The sequence below is a fragment of the Dermacentor andersoni genome, chromosome 2, assembly GCF_023375885.2.
Source record: "Dermacentor andersoni chromosome 2, qqDerAnde1_hic_scaffold, whole genome shotgun sequence".
Taxonomy (NCBI): domain Eukaryota; kingdom Metazoa; phylum Arthropoda; class Arachnida; order Ixodida; family Ixodidae; genus Dermacentor; species Dermacentor andersoni.
The window spans coordinates 143,282,409-143,303,659 of NC_092815.1; the positions used below are offsets into that span (position 1 = coordinate 143,282,409).

Sequence of the window (21,251 nt, forward strand, 5' to 3'; positions counted from 1 at the left end):
TCGCCCGGTGACGGATATGCGCGGCTCCCTGCAAGGGGGCCGAGCTCCAGCCGCGGCAGGCAGGCAGGCTGCCAGGATGTCTGGGTCATTACGACTTTCCTTGGCGGGTATCCTCGGCGTGGTGGCCCCCTTTCTGCGGCTGTCCTCTCCTTTTTTCGCGGAAGGCGAGGCGAGCGCCTTCCCATCGCTCATCGTTTCGGGACGGAACGCGTCACCGGGCAGCGCCCGACACGCTTGCGTCGCTGCGTGATGGACGCGCATGTCGCCGTGCATGTGTATCCGCGGACCTATGGGGGGGCGAGGGCGAGGCGGTCTCGCGTGCCGGTTTCTCGCGTTGTTTTGCCAGCGCTTTAGGGAAAACACCCGATGGCAGTTCGGGCAGTGTTTTGGCTGTGGTGGGATAACATCACGGTACGGCGCGCAACACGATGGACACCAACAAATGAACTGGACATTGGACACAAACTGGAAGTTTGTCGTACTAGCAGTAGAAGCAGGTGTAGTGGTAGTGGTAGTGGTAGTGGTAGTAGTAGTGGTAGTGGTAGTGGTAGTAGTAGTAGTAGTAGTAGTAGTAGTAGTAGTAGTAGTAGTAGTAGTAGGTTGTGTGTTCCTTTAGTAGTAGTAGAAGTAGGGAATGCAGTAGCAGCAGCAGCAGCATCCTATTGGGGGCGAGGACTTACGGAGTCGCCATCTGTCGGAAGTGCCTCCCTCGCGTAGTATGAGGGATCACGCGGCGCGCTCCTCATGGGTTTGGCTTACGGCGCTCAGTAAAAACACCACGCGGCAGCCCTCCTGTAAATTTTTGTAAGTACTCTCAAAACGAGGGAAGTTTCCTACTGTGGATATAATCTTGGGCAAACTGAAAGCACATAATCGTTTACAGACGCCATGTGTTTACCGAATACGTACAATGAACGCCGCTGCGCACGGCCGCACGGTCGCCCAACCCAGAGTCTCCCGAGCCGGCTTCTTGCGTGCAAAGTAGGCAACCGCTGCGAGCAAACTATGTGAAATATGTTCTTATAGTGGGCTGTCTGTATAACCGAATGGTTCATAACAGAATGAAGCCTTAATGCGGCGATCGCACGGGTTCGCGGCGACCGACTGCGCGTCTGCATGCATGTCCGCGCGCAATGTTTCGCTTTCGCTGCGAGCGCGTTGTTGCACCGTGCCTTGAGCTTTAGGCCGCAGAATATGTGCATCTGACAGTACACAAGCAAATATTGTTGTTTGGACGCTATCAGAGCTGTTGAAAAATAATTTCGTTATAGAGACTTCGACGCCGACGGGCGACTGTTATGTGCCGTCGCGACCATTCAATCTTTTCTTTTTTTTCTAAATTATTGCTGAATTATTGCTATCACGTTTCAATATTATTTCTCAAGTTGCGTCGCACTGTATGTTTACCGGTATTCTCAGCGTGCGATTTCTCGCTGCTTTTGTTTCGTAATCCAGTGGGTTAATTCATAACACAAACATGACCATAAGCCACGCTTTTTTTAATGTGCTTCTTACCTCTCCCTATCTATTCCAGTGAACTTGCCAGTCTCTAGCATCAAAAAGTTCCTAGACCAAAGCGTCATGACATTGGCCGGGCAGCGAGCGCGGGTGAGCGTCTCACTGCGCATTTTCTGCTGCTCACCGAACATGGCAGTCCCAGCGCTGTAGCAGAAATCTTACTCGCGGAAGTGCTTGATGCACACCCGAGTCGTAGCCGATGGCTGCTTGCCGGTTCTAAGTTTCGCAATCCAAGCTTCACGCAGCCCCTTGTCCTGCGGCTACGTGTGAATAAAGCCGACACCGGGCTCCGTTGCGTACGTCCGGCACTGCGGCATGGAACAGTAGCCTACCATGCTGCACCCCTCCAAAGGCAGCCACTACCTATTAAAGTGCTTTCAAATGTTGTCAAGCAGACACCCTAGTTAAGCAAGCCTCACCACTTAATCAGAACCGCAGCGCAGGTGGAACATTAAATTTCCGTTTTCAGCTCGCTTCGGCGCTTCCGAAGCAGCTGACGCGGCCGCTATGTCCACGTGATCCCTCATGCACGTCACGCCGACGGTGGCGCCAGCTTTTCCAGTGGTGTAGCTCGCCCCCAATAGTAACAGTTGTTGCAGCAGCATCACAAGTAAGCGTTTAATGCGGCAATGGCTAGCCAGAAAGCTGGATTAGCTTATGAATACTTATAGACGACGCTGTGAACTTCCGCCATCTGCGACTAGCTTTTTTGTAAAGTTCCGCCATGAACAATGAGGCCATCTTGCGCGAAGTCGACTGTTGAGTCTTTAACTGACTGGAAATTCGAGAGTTGAAAGTTCTTTACCCAGCAAGTGAGCTGAAGATATCGGAAATACCCGGTCTCTTGGCCCACCTGGCACTGTCCGGCCTTGTGTCTGCAGGCGCAGCCGTCACGCACACAAAAGAGGCAGAGAGGTGCAGGAGAAGTGTGCAGTCTCATTCACAAGCCGCAGCAGCTCTGCGAAAAAGTTGCTCGTTCATTCTTTAAAATTCAGAACAGCTTTCCTGCGTTCTTTCTCCTGAGATGTATAAGTTTCCTTCTGCATGTAACAAATTAGCTTATAGCACTTGTCCGGTCAACTTATTCCTACTTTCCAGTTAATTTATTCCAGTTAATCTGAAGTTACGGTGTCTGTTGATCAGCATGAATCCGTTCCAACAATCCTGTCACGCTGAAGAACCCCACTTGGCCGAAATAATAATAATAATAATAGTAATAATAATAACTTTATTTGCATCCGAAATACACGATGCCGGAGGCCTACAGAAAAAGCTGTCGCATTGCAGCTTGACAAGGCCGCAGACCGCCGCACTGGCAACTTCACGTAGCAGTCAGCAAATTATAAAATATATGTGAGTTATGATCAGCACTCACTGAAATCCATACATCGCAAATCAACTCTTAATGTTCTATAATGCGGCGTCTGTCATATACTCTTTTGCTTTGGGATGTTAAGGCAATGGGGCCGTACCAAGTTATTTTCGGGAGGAGTTTGGCGGGGACAGCAGCGGCCATTCTGAAATGTTGAGTTATTTTTGCGCGTGAATCAAGCACATCACTGACATGTATAATACTACAAACATATTTATATTGACATTTACATATAACTGTATATATACCTATAATATACGTATAAGTTGTACTAAACGGTATATGTTGTCGGCGCGATATTTTCGGGGGGTGTTAGAACCCCGTAACCTCGCCCTGGTGCAGATCACTCACTCACTCACTCACTCACTCACTCACTCACTCACTCACTCACTCACTCACTCACTCACTCACTCACTCACTCACTCACTCACTCACTCACTCACTCACTCACTCACTCACTCGGTATGTCGATCGATCGGTTTCCCATTTCATGTTTTTATCGTACTGCTGTTGTGCCCGCGTGTCAGTGTTACACCAGGCATAGCGCGATGAGCGAGGAGGAGGAAATTTCAATTAAAAGAAAGGAGGAGAGGCCGGCCTGGACAGCGCATCCTGCTACTCCTCACCGGGGTAAGGGGAAAGTGGGAGAGAGGGAGGCGTATGACAGGTGACTGTGTTATGCGCGATAACTGATCCGCTGGGAAGCACAAACTCTCGTTGCTGCAATCCGTTCACCTCGCATCCTGATGGGAGCGTTTCGCGGCAGCGTCGCGCATGGTGCACAAGGAGGAGGAGGAGGAGGAGGAGTGGATTTTAATGAAGAGAAAGGAGGAGAGGTCCTGTGGTTTACAGGGGGCACTGCGGCAGGTGGGCATGCGCACCTGGTGCGGCGACGTAGAATCCATCGCAAATCGCCGATACATTCGAACAGGGTATTTTTCGGAATTCAAAAGAGCTACGGTTCGGCAGAATGGTAGACATCACGTGAGGTTGTTCCAAGTGAGTTACGGCTGAGGGTTTACAAGGTGGAAGGGGTGACGTCAGGTTGTGTTTCGAAACCTCAACACGTAGACAACATTCCGAACAGTATAGTCGTTATTTTGGCATGTTTAACGTCTGCGCGTACGTAAATGAATGTAACAACTAAATCAATCATTGAGACGTGTTGTTCACCTACTGTATAGCGCATCGCTCGTTGACAATGATATAGCTTCTCATTACGCATCACTTTACACAACGCGGAATAAAAAAAAGTAAACTAACTTCACGTGAGAAATATTGTGTAGCGGGAGGCACGGATATGCGCTTTTACGTGCGAATGAACGAAGGAGTATATCTACTACGAGATTAATTGTTCAGGTATTTTATAACTGGGGCACACAGAACTCACTGAAGCCCTGTCGCGTCCGCTTGTACCCGGTTCTAAACAATCGGAAAGAAGCAGTGACAGGATATGGCGCTTGCAGTTGTGGCCTGTCACTCTAAACGTGACTACGCCTCATGCCTCGCTCATTTGCAATGGCCCTTGAGTGGCCCTTCTTCGTAGGCGTCGCAGCGTGTCATGGAGTGCGCGATATCGTTCGCTGTTTACCGTTATGTTTCTTATATTGCTTTCAACGGTTGGGAACGGGAACAAAATGGTTGACGGCGAGACCGGCGTACGACAGAGGTGCACATCGATTCCATCTCGGTCCTTGAATCGACGCAAGGCTGTATTTGCTCGCGGTCGGAAAGAAACGAGGTCATCCACACATGTCCTGCTATACGCACCTTCGTCGGGACCACAAACCGCATCGAACAGTAGTAGTATCGATTGAACGTGATGCATAGCACGTGCGCGCGCGCTTCCCGCTGGAGTATAGGTGCTGTGAGACATAGGGGTGCAAGACGGTTGATGCGAAGGCGAGGGCAGTCTTCACAGGTTGGAAAGATGGTTTTGCTGGCGGTTCGTTGAGTAAGGCGTTCAGACCATCTCTGCGTCATAATTCGGAACTATTTATTCTTCTGAGTGACTGAACGATATCCCCAGTGGACTTTCTCTTCGTCTTTTAATCTTTCCGTCCCCCTTTCCCCAGTGTAGGGTAGCCAACCGGGCTCAGTCCTGGTTAACCTCCCTACCTTTCATTTATCATTTTCTCTCTCAATTTATTTTTCTCAGACAGTGTAGGGACGCAGATAAGCAGGAGACGCACGATATATCGGGCAACGGAGGGTTGCGTTGCGTCAACGAAAAGTTGCGTCATAAACAACAATCCACAGTGATTATACGTGTGCGCAGAGACTTACCGCTTTGCTGTGTTAAAAGAAATTACGATTGAGGAAATTCAGAAATATATCATTGTTCACAGTCTAGTAGCCGCCAGTAATTGTTTTGTTGATGAAGTTCAATTTAATAATTAATTGCAATTATCTATTTTTAATTACTTCTTTGAATACCGTGCTTTCAATGAAGAATTTGCAGGAAATTGAAAGAAACTTGGAAGTTGCGTATTTTCAGTCAGGTAATTTTTGCCAGTTCATTTTTGCTGGCTGGTGAAAGAAAGCCAGCGAAAAATAGATAAAAAATCACGCGGAAACTTCTCTGGGAGTTGTCTAAGTATGCGTAAGCATTGCGCCGCTAGCTCATCTCCACGCAGCCGGGTGTCATTATCAATGTTATGAAACTTGATCCGACCAGTACAAACGACAACGCTGCGGCGACTCGAACAGCTGCGGACGACGGCGCAGGGTGAATAGATAACGCAAGTAAACTATTTCAGGTGGCGGGACCAGCTGCGCTGATGACGTTCCGATCATCATAAGCCGCTGTCGTTCTTTAGCGGCTTATCCATCCGCGTCGAACCATTATGAACCGTGATTACTCGTAGTCCGGCGACGGCTGCGTATGGCGCGGCCGCGCGGGCCCTATCTTAAAAGCGATCTGCGATGGCGACAGAGAGCACCAAGTGCCGATAGCTTCGTGTGCGCTGTGTTCTTTCCGCTTAGTTTGCGTTGACGCTAGAGGCAGCACGAAGGTCTCAACTCGCTCGCTGCTGCGGGCCCTATTTTGAAAGCGATCGCCTTACTTGAGGGACGAACTGATGGACTTGGTTTCCTCGTTGGGTAGGCATAGAAATGCTTGCGCATTTAAAATATCACGTGACTAACAGTCCGCCCGCTTCAAAAAGCAGCGGCCTCAAACACGCTCCATAGCAGCTTGTGCGGCATAGATGGCGCTTTATTTGGCGCGCCCCGCCCGCAACAGTGCTTTTATCGGCCAGAAAAATTAAACTGGCAAAAGTGCTTGGCTGGAAACATGCCACATTTAAGTTCAATTTTCTACAAGTTCTTCAGTGACAGCACGCCATTCAGATCAGTGATTAAAAAAAGTTAGCCACTTGCAAATACTAAATTGAATGCCATCAACGAAAAATTACTGGCGGCTACTCTACTCGACTGTGAACAATATGCACTTGGAACTACGCGGTGCACGATAGCTGGGACACCCTGCATGTGTGCACCTAAGCAGCAAGGTGATGTACACAGCTCTTCACCGATGGCTCCCAGTTGGGTGAAACTGCTTTGAGTGGTCGTTGGCGAACCCACGCGGCGGTTGTACGAGTACAAGGTGTATATGGCGGCGAACGAGCGCGCCCTGCAGCTCTGGCAATTGTCCCGTTCTCGTTGGCGCCGTTCGCATGGGCTCTCGGGAAACAGTGCACGCGGCAATAGCGGTCACATGCCTCGGCGAGATACGCGAGGCTTATATAGAGTACGGGCTTGCGTCGTACAAATGAATAAATACGGTGACCTTCGACTCGGCGCGAGCACCAGCCAACTCCGAATGCGCGCGTCGTTCCATCATGGCAGTCGTTGCACAATGCACCACGGAGTGCAGGTCGCCGGCTGTCGCCTTTTCCGTCTCCATTCCCACGCACTTTCGTTACAGCGGCGAGGGCTCTATAACAGGTGCAACCCGATCCAATGGGGCCGAACCGGCGTGTGGTGTAATCTTCAGCGGAATGAAATGATTCTGGCGCGAAATGGGGAATGGCGCGAAACCTTAACAGTCTTCGCGGATGCGAGAGCGATTACAGAACCGAACTTCACAAACAGCTCAGAGTAGTTTACCGTGCATAAAAATTTGAACGAAAGTGCCGTGTGCCTGCGCATGTTGTGTATGCGCCGGTAATCGCACGTTCGAGATGGAAGCGTTCGCCGTGTATGTATGGCACGGTGTGTTGCGCAGGGTTCCCTGGCCGAGTCCCTAGGCGCTGTTCGCACTGTGCTCCGCGCCACGCGACTGGCGCTCGAGGTGGTCAACGCGTCCAGCTCGCCGCCGGAGGACGCCGAGCCGCACTGCGCCCGGGCCCTGGCCCGAGCCCTGGGCTGCGGAGCCTGCGCATCGCTGCCGCCCGCGACAGGGGGCAAAGGTATGCACCCGAGCACATCGAATGGCACATCTATGCCCAATGCGTGTGTTGTTTGTCCCTCTTTACCCTTTTATTATGGCGTGTGTGTGCGCGCGTACTTGAGTTTGCCTCCACTGAACACCTGAACGTGTGTCCATGACTGCGTTAAGCAATATCGGTCATTTTAAATGAAGTTGCGATTTTTTTTTTCAGCACTTGTTTTCGGTCTCTCCAGCATGTATAGATTCGATGTCAAAAGTTTATCGGGCGCGAAATTTAGGAAGAACCTGAGTATTTCCGCAGCCTGGAATTTATATATCTGCGGCGTGAACCAGAATAGGTGGCCAACTCCGCGCGGTACTATTTAACTACCTGCTGTGGCACAGACTAAGCGGGAATGCAGCTTTTCTTTTGGGGGGGGGGGGGGGGGGGAATCCGCCACCTGCAAACTTTTGGCTTTTGATGTCCAGTGCATGTTCGAGTGCCTATGGTGGTGTGTGTGCCGTCTGGATACCCTTCTTGTCCATCTATGGCTTGGAGTAGCATTTTAAAATGCCTACTCTTTCCTTATCGGAATGGCCAACAGCCCACTGTGTGTCTTCTGCAGGTGCAATGAAACAATCGAGCATCTTCTTTGTCAGTGCTCTCGTTTTAACCTACAAAGAGCATTCCTCTCAGCCACCTTAGACTAACTGGACAAGCGCCCAATGACAGAAAACAAGATCCTTGGAACCTGGCCAACGCGAACATCAGCGCGATCCCGTTATGAAGGCGCTGCTGCGATACTTGAAAGACACGGGACTTTCTGACAAATTGTGACTGTACACTGTGTGACGTAGGACTGTACGCTGACACTGCGTAAGACTAGGAACGCCTTTGCGGGCTGCGTGACAGTGCCCACAGAAATAGTTCGTGTGTATGTGCGTGTGTGTTTAGGTTTTTTTTTTTTTTTATCCTTCTTTCTTTCTCACCTATTGTATCACCTTGCCCCTCCCCCAGTACAGGGTAGCCAACCGGAGATAATCTCTGGTTAACCTCCCTGTTTTTCCTTTTACTTTCTCTCTCTCTCTCTCTCTCTCTGGATACACGTTTGAGCTTGCATACTTATCCCCGGTCGTGTAGCCATGGCTCCATTAAGTAGCAGCATGGCAGTGCCTCCTTAAAATAAAAGGCTACTGTGTTTTATTTTTTGATAACGATAGCGTGTGTATTTCTGTACCTCCTTACGGTAACATCCATGCGCGCTGGCTGGAGTTTCCAATTAATCCCTTGTCGCACACAGATGATTCCCTTAGGCAGCATAGCTATGTGCTCTTACGAAAAGCGCACTATTTCTAGTTCGACTATCTATCTGGAGTTTAGACTACCTAGAGCGGGATGTAACGGACGGTCGAGCGCGGGACAGATAGCATTGTACCTCGCCGGGCAACGCCGTTTACAACGCCGAAGTGACGAAAAAAATGGAAAACAAAGGGGCGAGGGGGAACAACAGCGCTTTTCCGGTTGCATGCCCTCAGCGGACTGTCTTTTCATCGATTCCCTCTGCAAAAAATTCTCTTTGAACCGAATCGGGGTGCGGCAGCACATTTATATCGCTGGCGGTATGCCACGCACGCCCTAATCAGACGGTAATCCACGATGATACGTTTTGCTCACGTGTCGTTGCGCCGTGACCTTGTAATGCTTTGCAATCCAGTTCCCGGCGTAAATGCTCGTATTACTTTCAGGGTTTCTCATAGAGGCGTTTGGAGTTCACATATAACGCCCAGAGATTCTGACGTGTGACGACAAAACAGCGTAGCGTGTCAGTCTGAACGGTGAGATATCTGTGTACTACGAGGATTTACCTGGGGTGGGTGCCTTAGAGCCGAGAGGAAGGCACTGTTCACTTTGCTTGCTTTTGAAATTTTGCCTTCAGCTCGGGTACCCGACCAGACTGCCTGCCACGCTATCGCACCCTGAATTCCTTATGGATCGAATAGTACATACTTGAATGAAAGGTTACCTATCAGTAAACGCAACTAGGCACCACAGTCAGCATATCACGTCTGTCTCACTCGTGTTATTTGCTGTTCTTACTGCCGTCTTTTATACGTTGTTTGGAACGTGCTTAGAGTACTAGATTCTGTGTGCACTGTGGCCCTTTGGTGCCGTAGCCACTGTCCCTTTACGGCATCAACATTTCATTTGTGCTCGCATCGCCCGATCAGGCCTGAGCGAAGAGGTGTCTGTGAGGAGTCCCTTTCCCATTGATTTTAGGTACGACGAGGGACAAATGGAATGCAGATGCAAACTTCAGACCAGATGAGCGAAGTTGGTATCCATTTCTAATGTCATGTCTGAAATGTTGGCCTTCTGGTTTTACTTGCCACACGGATAAATATGACATGCTACAGATGTATCCAGAAACGAAAGAGGTGAGGGTAGTAGCATGGTGTGATTTGCAGGATGTGTGTCGTTAGTCGTACCTCTAATCTTTGGTGCTGCCTGCGTATCACTACTCTAATTATTTGCTATCAATATGCATCTGATTGATTACACACGTGACACTGTGTCGACTCAATAAAGCAGGAACAGTGACCCACATGCTGTGGCTGCCGGAATCACACCGATCACTCCATTAATGGTCTATAACTCAAGCGTTCGACTGTACATTTGAATGCATTGTATTTTGAGCGAATCGTATACAGCATGTGTACAAAGAAAAAAAAAAAATGAGTGCACGGGCATGTTTTTCCGACAGTGACCAAAAGAAGTGGAAAGGCTTCACAATTGGCCCGGACATGCTCGGGGCTATGTGTGAATGCGGCCCGGGGTGGCTGCCTGGCTGCACTGGAGGACCTGGAAACACCCTGGGGTGACCTGGTGTCGTCCCTGCACCGCCTTCTGCCGCGGTTGGTGGGTGCTTACAGTCTGGACGAGGCATTGTCACTGCTGGATTCAAGGGTATCTGAGGCCGTCATCCACGCCATGGAGAATGGTCCTGAACTTGCCAAGAGGGTGCGTATTGTTGTCTTACGCTAGCCCGCATTAGCAACATGATCGTATGCTATGGAGAATTTGGATTAACATTTGTAAGATTTGTCAGACGGTCCTACCGCTGTCAACCAGATGTAGGAGTCGTCGGACTATCTCGCCGCTGCCACCATTTGAAGGAGTTGAAGGTCGTAGACAGGAACTCGGTGAACAGGATTTATTTACATATTAACATTTTAAGCAAGATACATTGGCAGTCTAGCGCGACTCCCATATGGAGCCCGCAAGACTAACATACAGCAAACAGCTTACGAGCACACAGCTCACTAGTGCATTTCTAGCCTGACGAAGAGCACTCAGCTCCCGACAACGAGCACGACACGAGCACACACTAGCAGCCGGCAAACGCTGCTTATAAGCTCTCCGCTTGACGTCATAGTTCGACGTCATCGTTCGACGTCACTCTTCGAGGTCCCCGTGGACGGAGTCCCAGTGGACGGAAACATTCATCCAGTCATTGCAAACTAGCCGCCCCCCCGCAGGACGGCCCACACACACAAAGGCTCACACGTTTGAGTGCCCCGTGGACGGAAATGTTCGTGTTGCACACACACACAGGTGAAAAGGCCGGACAGTTCTCGGTACCGCCGAGCTTTCAGTGCCGACGTCAGAGGGCTTCGTAGAACTCTGCTTTGTCCCGGATGGCTCGGCCAAGTACCAATTTCCTGAGTTGATCGCGCGCCACGTGGCTGCCGGCCCTTCGCAGTTCTCCGAAGGGCGCCCCGTCGGCCGGATTGGAACACGTGCAGCGGGCTGAAAGCTGGCACATTGTCACCCCGAACGGCCATTCTTAACACATTGCGAATATGTGGAAATAGACAGCCACGGTAGAAGTGATGAATTGAAGTCGAGAAACGTCGGCTCAACTCGAATTGCGGTACGTTGTAGCGTCTTTCGCCGCCGCGATAGCCGTGCTCGGCGCACGCTCTTCCTAGAAGAGAACGGGTGCGGCAGCAACGTAGCGGCCTCCGCACTCGCATGTTGCGACGAGGTCGACAAATGCACTTGTGGCAACAAACGACCGAAATTGCCCAAGCACGCATGCCGGGAGAAAATGTGCGCAGCGCGATTGGCAAAGCACCCGAGCATGGAGTTTCCTTCCTCCGTGCACCCGAGCGAGTGCGGGTGGATTTAAAGCCTACCGGGAACCAAGCACACTGAGCTGGCCGAGCCCGCTGAGCGCAGGTCATGTGTTTGGCCCACTGTTTGAGAAAGAAAATGCGAAGGGGATCGCTTGCTGGCGGGCTGCGTGACCTAATGCTCCCTCGTACATAGTTTATATCCTGGCTCCATGCATGTAGCTCCGCAGAGGATGCGAGCAAGGAGGGCAAGCTAGGCACCCTTGTGTTCTTTATTTTCACAGTTGTGGCTCCAGTACCCTGTCCTGTGTTTACCTCGACAAAATTTCTTTCTTGCGAAATTAAGCACAGCTTTTTGTGATAATGAATGCTTTACACAATCGTGCTTTAGACAGTCAGACAATCAAGTGATAATACGCTACTTTAGCTTCACTTAATGTAGATACTTGGGGTCATTTAAATTGTTTGTTTACCCGCCGCGGTAGCGCAAACGGTAGCGGTAGCTCAGTGGCTATGGTGTTAGGCTGCTGAGGTCGAGGTCACGGGTTTGATTTCAGTTCGCTGCGGCCGCACGCCCGCGTATTCGCACGTGGAAGAAACCGACGTGGTTAAAATTAAACCTGGAGCTCTTACACCCAAGGTTCCTCTGGGACGTTAAACCCCACGAGTCAAATCGATTGTTTGTTTCAAACCAGAGGCCATGAGCACTTGGCGAAGCAGCAACTGACGGTACGCTTCCCGTTTGCTTCCAGGTGAAGTTGGAATGTGGCGACCCTCGGCGGCGCCCGGGTGGCGCCAACAGAACCGAGAACCGAACTGAGCTCCCTGCCGCAGCCGGGCGGCGACCCTCGGGCGCAACCCTGCGGGGCGCCGACGCGGCGCTGCGGTCGCGGCAGCGCGAGCTTCTGCGGCAGCTGAGCGCCTCGCGCACCCTCTTCTCGTCTTTGGCCGGCGCTGTGTGCGACCCGGATGTGGTGGCCCCGCCACCCTGCTGGAATGGCGTCCAGATTGGACGGTGCGTACTTTGTTGCGGCATCCCGATGCCCAAAGAGTAAAAATTACGAAAAAGACCTACCTCATTGTTTTGGAATATGTGGCTTTCAGTTTAAGCTTCAGGTAACGTCGACAGTAGCAAAACCTCGCTATAGCAAAGTTGAAGATGGTTAATCAGGCTGTTCTTTCTTTCTTTCTTTCTTTCTTTCTTTCTTTCTTTTTAGCCGTTGTCCGCCCTCATGGACAACATTACACACCCGGGCAAGGGGTGAGACGTGATTTAATTGTCAGTGACTAAGCCAAGGCCCGCAGCACACTACTGCGGGATCACAAAAGGTTACCTTCTGCCACGTTGTCATCAGCGAAATAACTGGTTCCTCTGATGCAGCTGTCAATGTTAATGCATTTTCGCCGTCATCGTATGCACAGAAGTAGCGGGACAACAGGTCCTAAAGAAATTCTTTATAGGAATTATGATTACTGCTTTATGTCCATTAATTCGTTAATTAACGAGACTTAGCTGAGTTCTATGGAGGCATTGGATACCAAACAAATGAAAGGAAGCGAACCTGTGTACTGGGCTTTAGGCGCGTATGTTAAAGGACCCTAGGTGGTCAAAAGCGATTCGGAGCACTCCGCTACCACTTCTCCCATAGCCCTTGTTTGCTTAAAGGCGATCAACCTCTGCAGTTATTATTGTTAACACTTTCTCTGTCTCTAAACCCAATGAATTCATGCCTAGTGGTGCAGCAGTAGTACGTCAGCTTCTTAGTCTAAACCCCACAAAACCAAAAAGAAAAGGCAGTTTTGGGAACTACTCGTGAAAATTTGACCTCGACAGGGAAAGAGAAATTGGTTTGAGTTATCTGTTGCTTTAATCAAAAGTATTCAACAAGTATAGTGACCTTTAGTACCTTTCAGTACAGTTGAATATAATGGTGGATTGTACTAACCAATGTTTATTTAATGGAAGTATGCCTATTTGAATATAGAACAGCATGGCTTAGAGAAACAAATGCAGAATGATATTCTAGCTGAAAAAAGGAATACTATTTGATACTAGGTATCACATGTGGTGTGCAGGAAAGATGATGAATGGTCTCTTATTGTAGAATGGTGGACATGAAGGGAATGGAAACGGGGTAAGGGCCAACAGTGGATTAGTTGGAAGTAATGCAGCCACAATGTACTAGAAAATTTGAGAGTACTTAGTATGGGCATAGTTGGTAAAAGGCAAGTGGGATTAGAGAGTACACATGTTGTTTCAACAGGGTTACATAGAGTGCTTGCAAATCTTCACTGTAGCCTTCTAGTATCATGATAGTTGCGCTCATTTTACTGTTGGTGCTGGCTTCGTTAGCATGCACACTCATCTACAGTGGAAGCTAGGATTGCAGGTGCCTCAATAATGCCTTTCTTCCGCCCATAGAGCCTGAACTTCAAAAACTGGTTTGCAGGAATTGGTCTGGGGTCCAAACCGGTTGGAGAAACCGACATGCCTTTGTCCGTCTCACTTCGCTTGGATATTAACAGACATTCTTGCCAATGCTTAATCTTGAATGCAGCTACAGGATCACGTACAATCACACCACAACTGAATGGCGCTGCCTGCTAAGCTCTTTTCATATGCTGCATTTGCACGATTCTAATGCGCCCCGAATTTAATGCACTCCCAATTTTTGCGAGCTTGAAGTAAGCAAATAGATGTGCCCCTGAATGTAACATGCAGCTGAGTGTAATGTGCACCTAATTTATAAGAGAAAAGTATACTATGTCCCAATGTTCGCAATCAGAAAAAACGATATGTGCAGAAATGAAAGCGACACGTCGTTGTCGCCATTTGCGCTTCATTGGCCACAGATGTCATACATACAAGGTGGTATTCTCGAGCGATCACTTTTAGAGATACTGCTGTCACTTTCACGAGATATTACGTGACTCAGCACCGTACTTCCCAAAATATGCGGCGAGAGCATTCCTGTCCCTTTGCGCAGATATGCAGCTTGACACAATGCCAGAAACGTTGATGGTCGTATTCGCCGACGCATCCGGTTCCGAGTCATGCAAACTCTTGCAAAAGCTATAGTATCTCCGAAAGTGATCGTGGTCTAGAACAAGATGAATTCACAGTCTTCAATGAAATGTGCTCTGCTGCTTTCTCGTGATGGCAATGGCATGCGTCTGACAGTAGGCTGTTGGCAATGCTGCGAACGTAGTTTCGTTTCGTATTCTATTGTAATGTGCTGGCAAATTATGGACCCATTTCTTTTTTGGAATACAGTTGTGCATTAGGTCCATGCAAATACGAGAGTGAATCAGAGTTTTTGCCCCTATTTTATATTATTTTGCCAAATTATGACTGTACACGCGAAGACAACACATCTATTCCCAGCGGTGGACTTATCTCCCGGTAGCTCTGCAGCACGGGGCTGCTGACAGTTGTTAAAGATGGTGGTTGTGCTTCACATGTCCTTGGCGTATGAGCAACGAAATATGGTTCGTTTTTTATAGAGTAAGGGACGAACACCGATCGAAATTCACAGGGAAATGCAGCGCACGTATGGGGAAAGGTGTCTCGCTTTGATATGTGTGAGGTGGCGCTTTTGTGAGTTCACAAAAGGCCGTGAAGACTTGCACAAGAATGAGTGTTTGGAGAGGCCGCGCGCTTAGCTGACTGACGACAGTGCAATGGTGAAAGGGGATCGATCTGTGCACCTCAAGGTCATTTCCCGGGAGCTTGGCATTTCGTATGGGAGTGTTTACGATAGTGATTCACGTGCAACGATAAAGCCAAGACAGCAGTCCAACGGTGGTTCTACAGTCAGCCGGACGAATTATACCACAAAGGCATCTCAAATTTAGTGCTGCGATGGGAAATAAATATGAACTGTTGTGGGGACTATGTGGAAAAATAGCGTAAGGTACGTAGAATAGTACATATATTTGTAATTACCTGTATGTACCTTGGTTTGGCTAATAAAAATAGTCGGACTTTCGCCTGGAAGGCGAAGCAGTGATTGTGATAGCAAATTAGTGGACAGCTGTGCGAAGCATCAGATCGTTGACCGCAGCACGGGAGATACCAGAGCCATCCTTGTATTAGACCTGCAGAAGGCCTTTAACAATGTCTCACACAATTTCATTCTCCAGTCTATTGCCAGCGTCGAGAAGAGGGCCTACGACTTTGTCCAATCCTTCCTTAGCCAGAGAACTGCCAAGCTCAAGATCGAAGGATACCTCTCGCAAGAGATCACCCTCGGTTCACGCGGCACGCCTCAGGGTTCTGTCACCTCACCAACATTACTTAACATCGCTATGATCGGACTTTCCAAGGAGCTCGCAAAGATTTGAAGGAATAAACTATACTATCTACGCAAATGGCATCACCATCTGGTGCTTCGGCAGAGGTGACAGCCAAGTTGAGGACGCCATGCAGAGCACCATCGATGTGACCGAGCGCTTCCTCCGCCCCACTGGGCTCAGATGTTCTCCATCCAAGTCTGAACTACTTCTTTACAAGAAAAGACCCAGAGGCGACGGCCATTGTGATTGGAAACTGGCATCCGAAAGCGAAATACGGCTTTTCACTGGTGACGGGTCCCCGGTGCCCAGAGTGGACTCGCTCCGAATATTGGGGACGTATATTGAGTCTAACGGTGCCACTGAAATCGCACTCAGAAAGATCACCACCAAGATGGATAGTGCTCTCGGCCTCATCCGGAGGATCGTCAACAGGTACTGGGAAATCAAGGAAGACAATCTCGTCCACATTATACATGCTTTTGTGCTCTGCCACCTTTCATACTCAGCGGCCATGCATAATTGGCATGTTGCAGAGAGGAACAAGCTCAATTCACTCAACAGAAAGGTTTTAAGCTTGCCCTCTGCTTACCTGTAAGCACTCACACTGAAAACCTGTTCAAGCTCGGAGACCACAACATGCTCGAAGAAATAATCGAGGCTTAAGAGTGCTCACAGCTGCTCAGGCTATCCGGCACCCCGACGGGCTGCAAGGTACTCAATGAAATGGGCCTCGACCCTGTCGACCAGTGCCCCGACGCAGTTAGGATTCTCAGCGACATCAGGTCTCAACTGCACATCATGCCCATTCCCCGCGATATGCACCCTGCAAACAACGCCGGCAGACATCGGGCCAGGGGTACAGCTCTACTCGAGCATGTCCGTAACAACCACATTGAGGCAAGCTTCGTGGATGCCGAGGCATATGTCCAACAAGAGGCATTCGCCGTCTCCATTGTCGACTCCAATTCCAGGCTCACTTGCTGTGCTATTCTACGCTCTTTGAAGCCCGTGGTAGCCAAACAGGTTGCAATGGCACTGGCTGTGCTCGATGGTTGCAGAGAGGCAATATATCGCTATTCCAAGGCAGCCATTAAGGCCTGCCAAACCAGGATGGTCTTCCCTCAGGCCCTCTGCATTCTCCTTAGCGCCAAAAGTATCTCTCCCCATTCTCCCACTTGGTCTGCCCGCTCACTTCGGGCAGACTGAGGGCTCTTCCTCTAACCCTAACAAGGGCGCACACGAGGCCGCGCCGCCTCCACAGTCCCCCTGCCCCGCGGGGAACCCTTGCTGTTGTTTAATGAGGTCACCACACACTACTATCTTTCAAGACGGGTATTCCCCCTGCCTTATGCAGGGCGTAGGAGGTGACCCTACGACTTTTAGAAGCCTGTGCGTATCCTAACCTTGCGGTTCTTCATGCAATATACCCTGAAAGGTATCCCAGTGTGTACTGCTCTGCCTGTGGACTAACGTCAACATTGGACCATGTGTTGTGGGAGTGAAGCCATCGGCTCCTCCATCAATGTGGATAGGGGGCTGTACTCTTGGCCAGTCCTGAACTCAACGACCAAACCCTGGCCATCCAGAGTGCCCGCAATTGGGTCGTCAAACTCGGCTTGGCGGTCCCTACGTGGGACTAGCTAGGTGGCGCGAGGTCTCCCCTGCATCTTCTCTGGACCAAATAAAGTTCTTTCACTCACTCGCTTGCTCACAGCTGTACAAAGTAAGAAGAGTAGTTTTATTGGCTGTATGAACTTGTAAACATGGGCATACTAACTAAATTAATAAGCATGGTGTCATGCGTGCACAATTCGACATGAACACATCTCACTCAATGATCGCTGAAACTCGCTGTCAATGCGCTGCAGTGAGAAAATGTGGCAGCAGCAGTGAGCGAATTGACCTTCATGCAGCCGCTCGAACCCATGTGAAGTACACCGCGAAGAGACAGCGCAGTGTGGACTCTGTACCCGTCGCGGATGGCTTTCAATATACAGCGGCCTGGCGGGGCACGCGCAGCTGCCCAGCCGCCCGGAGTAGAACCCGCCCCTCCTCCCGAATCCTTGCGCATGATGGAAGGTGACACGCTTCCCCTGCGCTTTCCGCAGTTTTTCTGCCATTGCGTGCGTAAGATAGAGCCGCGATCGCTGGCTCACCCTTGCATGCTTTCACTTGCACATACAGCATACGGCACGCAGGGATGATTTTATCGCCCTTAGACTTTGTAAGGAACCTCACGGCGATGCTGATGACAGAAATGTGCCTGGAGTGTCCATATAATACCTATAGCAAAAAAATGTAGGGGGCAAAGACTTCCTTATTCACCCTTGTCAGATAACCTTATTTACATCTTGTGCTTTATTGCCATGTCTCTCTACCCACTGATTTTGTAACAGCTTTTGATGTGCACATGTTGCTTGCTAATTGACATCATTACTCGCTGGTCATTTGTATGTGCAGATATGTAAAGCCTGTGGTCACACCTGGAATAGCTGCTCAGCATGATAACCCTGAAGCAAGACATCAAGTGTCAACCTGGGACTCCTGGTTGGACACACATGCCCGTCGCCTGAAGGAAATGACAACGGTAAGGAACTGAATATGCCATACCCATTAGGGCAATGCTGAGAACAGGCTTTATGTTGTGCTGTGATGAGACCATTTAATTCATCTTTATAATTGTGAAAATATCATGTAGGCTTGGCTAATCATGCTCTCTATGCAATGGTACTACAATGAAGTTCTTTTGACTGCCATAAAGCTTTTTAAGCCATAGAAGAATGGTGTTATCTTTAGTATTGTTGCAGTTTACAATAACTGAATACACTTAAATTTACAATCGTAACACCGTTTATAAGATTGCAATTTGTCTTGACCGTTTGCATTGCAACTGCTTAGAAAAATGATGTTAACACTTGTGGTGTTGGGGTATGTGATAGATAAATTACAGATTGCAATCTCATAAGATCGTTTACTGTATAACATATGAGATTGCAAATTGTCTTGAACCTTTTGCTTTTTCACTGGTTCCCTCAAATAAATTTGTAATGTTTCAAGCATAACAAATTTTTTGTTGCAGCAGATATAAATATTGTGACATGCAGTGGTCTTGAATACAAACTTTATTTCTCAGTGATGAAGCCCAAGTTCCCAATTTTGGGGCATGTTTATGCGCAATCTTGCTGTCACACCATAATGCATATTACGATATAACTTCTATAACAGGTTGAAAAACAGGAAGTGCTTGCTGTCGTGTTTGTGAAAAAGCATGCTATATTCAGGTCAGATAGCCAGCTGTTTCATGAGTGTCAATTGCTCTCTGCATTGTAGAACACAGGGTTGCTGATACTTACTGACTACTGCTGTTACTGTGCAGGAGCCAGTGAGGACAGAGTAATACGTCAGCTGTGCTGACATGTCTCTGCCTTCTAAATCACTTAAGGTTCAAATTTATGGTGCGCACCATTGCCATAATGGTAGTTCTTAAAGGCACATACCTTGTGGTAGCACGAGCTCTCAAAACCCGTACTCGTTGTGCTTTCCAGAGAGCAGAAATATTTCAGTCAGTGAACAAAAGTGGGAGCATTGTTAACCGGTGACCGAGCAGGTTCCTGTGGGGAGAGCAATCCGAGTTGCTTCTGTGAGAAGAGCAGAGCAAAAGAATATCTCGTGATCTCTCTGCATTGTATCAATTTGCTTTGCTGGTTCAGTCATATTATGTCAGTGAAGATAGCAGAAATGGTGGCAGCTCATATAATGAAACCAGTGTCTGGGCTTTCAGATTTAACAGCTGAAAATACTTGGCTGCAATGGTGTGAGATGTGTTCATACTGAATTAAAAAAGTGCGTGATTGAGATGGTAAGAGCTGTGAACGTCACATATGTTTTCCATTTGACATACACAAAATGCCAGGATGCTTTGGCCACATGGTGCATTTACCCTGTCACCCTCGTGTCTGCTCTGAAACTCCACAGAATGGTCCAGCAGTAGAGCAAGTAGCCCTGCCTTAATGCTACTGTTGCACTCTTCATGGCCTGGCACCTGTCTTCTTGTTCACCTGTTGAAATGCATCTGTAAATAACATTTTTAAACTTGCCCATGAGACATTTTCTGCCTTATGCAACCTTGATGACCTGAGTTGCTTGAGGAAATGCTTTGTTATGGTTATCAAATCATGTTCATGGTGTGTGCAGGAAATTCTCAACCACAAGGTGTCAATGATGCCAGAATCGGACTCTTACGTGATGGAAGGCAGCGGCAGTGGTGCCTGGGCAGGCGAGGACAACTCAGATGACGAGGACTTTGACAGTGGCTCTGGCAGTGGGGAAGGTATGTGCTACGCTCATGCGAAAACTGTTGCCATGTATATCTAAAACTTTATGCTAATTTATACACACCAGAATGGGTACATAGGTAGTTAGAATTCATGCTGTTTCAATTGGTACAAGTACTATTGCAGCTCAAATAAGGTTTATCTGAGACAAGAGCTTTATTTATAAGAATTTCACACCTCTTCCATGCAGCCATCTTGAAGGTCTTGAATATTTGATAACATGATCATTGTATATATGACCTAATGGGTATTGTTGCACAGATAGCTTCCACAGGCACTTAATGAGTACTAGTCTATCAGATCGATAAAGTGACACTGACATCTTTTAATTGTCTAAAGGTCTTCGAGGGGCTATACCTCGCAAACTTGCCAGAAATCCTCTGCATAAATCAGTCATGAAAAACAGCAAACGAATGTGTGCCTGTGTTTGTGTGTGTGTGTATAGCAATTATTTTCTTAATATAACTCTTAGCACTTAAAGCAATGGCTAATGATACCGTTTGGTCTACCACTCTAGACAAGATTAGCTGACAGAAGTGCACTTTGCAGCAGTAATGCCATTTTTTCTTGCAAAAATTGCGCTACTGCAACTTTCAATGGCAACTAGGATCTCATACCAAACATTCTTAAAATATTTTGAAAATCTGCTGTTGAAAATTTTTCAGTAAGAGAAATCAAATACATTAAACAGAAATTTTTATTCAATTACAGGAGACTAGTTGTAATAAACTTCTGAAGGGACTACTTTTTTGTCAAAATATGCCATAAAAGTTGTAAAATGTAATTTCAGTGCAACTTCTGTAAGAATGACAGGCACTGAAAATTGCAGTTGCCATTGTGGCAAAGCAGATTTTACTAAAGGAAGAATTAAAATTTGCTGAAATTTTGATAATGTTACATAATATGATAAGGCTTCGAGAAGCTTTAGCATTCTCTATAACATTCTAAATTGTGAGTAATGTGTTGAAAATCCAAGATTCCCTCATATCGCTAAAGTGCCTGGTGTATGTATGGTGTCTGTATTCTTCTGATTTGTGCATGAAACAACCAACCAGAGCGAGGTTCTGAAATTCAAGTTGGCATACTAATTACCCATAAACTCTATAGGGACATTTTCTGAAATGAAGTGACTCGCTTTTCTATAGGCTATACAAATGCAAGCCTTCAGAATTTGTAGGAGGATCATGTGTGCCACCAGCTGTTCTGCATGCTGGATTCAGCTCTT

At 48.2% G+C, this 21,251-nt stretch overlaps 1 protein-coding gene across 1 annotated transcript in view; it reads left to right on the forward strand.

Annotated features, from left to right (window-relative positions):
• LOC126540641 (glypican-5-like) overlaps positions 1-21,251 on the forward strand; it is a 146,787-nt gene that overhangs the window by 115,978 nt on the left and 9,558 nt on the right. The window contains exons 4-8 of the mRNA XM_050187482.2: positions 7,119-7,302; positions 10,025-10,281; positions 12,149-12,411; positions 18,153-18,279; positions 19,887-20,022. Coding sequence (XP_050043439.1) covers positions 7,119-7,302; positions 10,025-10,281; positions 12,149-12,411; positions 18,153-18,279; positions 19,887-20,022 — 967 coding nt within the window. The remainder of the gene's footprint in view (positions 1-7,118; positions 7,303-10,024; positions 10,282-12,148; positions 12,412-18,152; positions 18,280-19,886; positions 20,023-21,251) is intronic.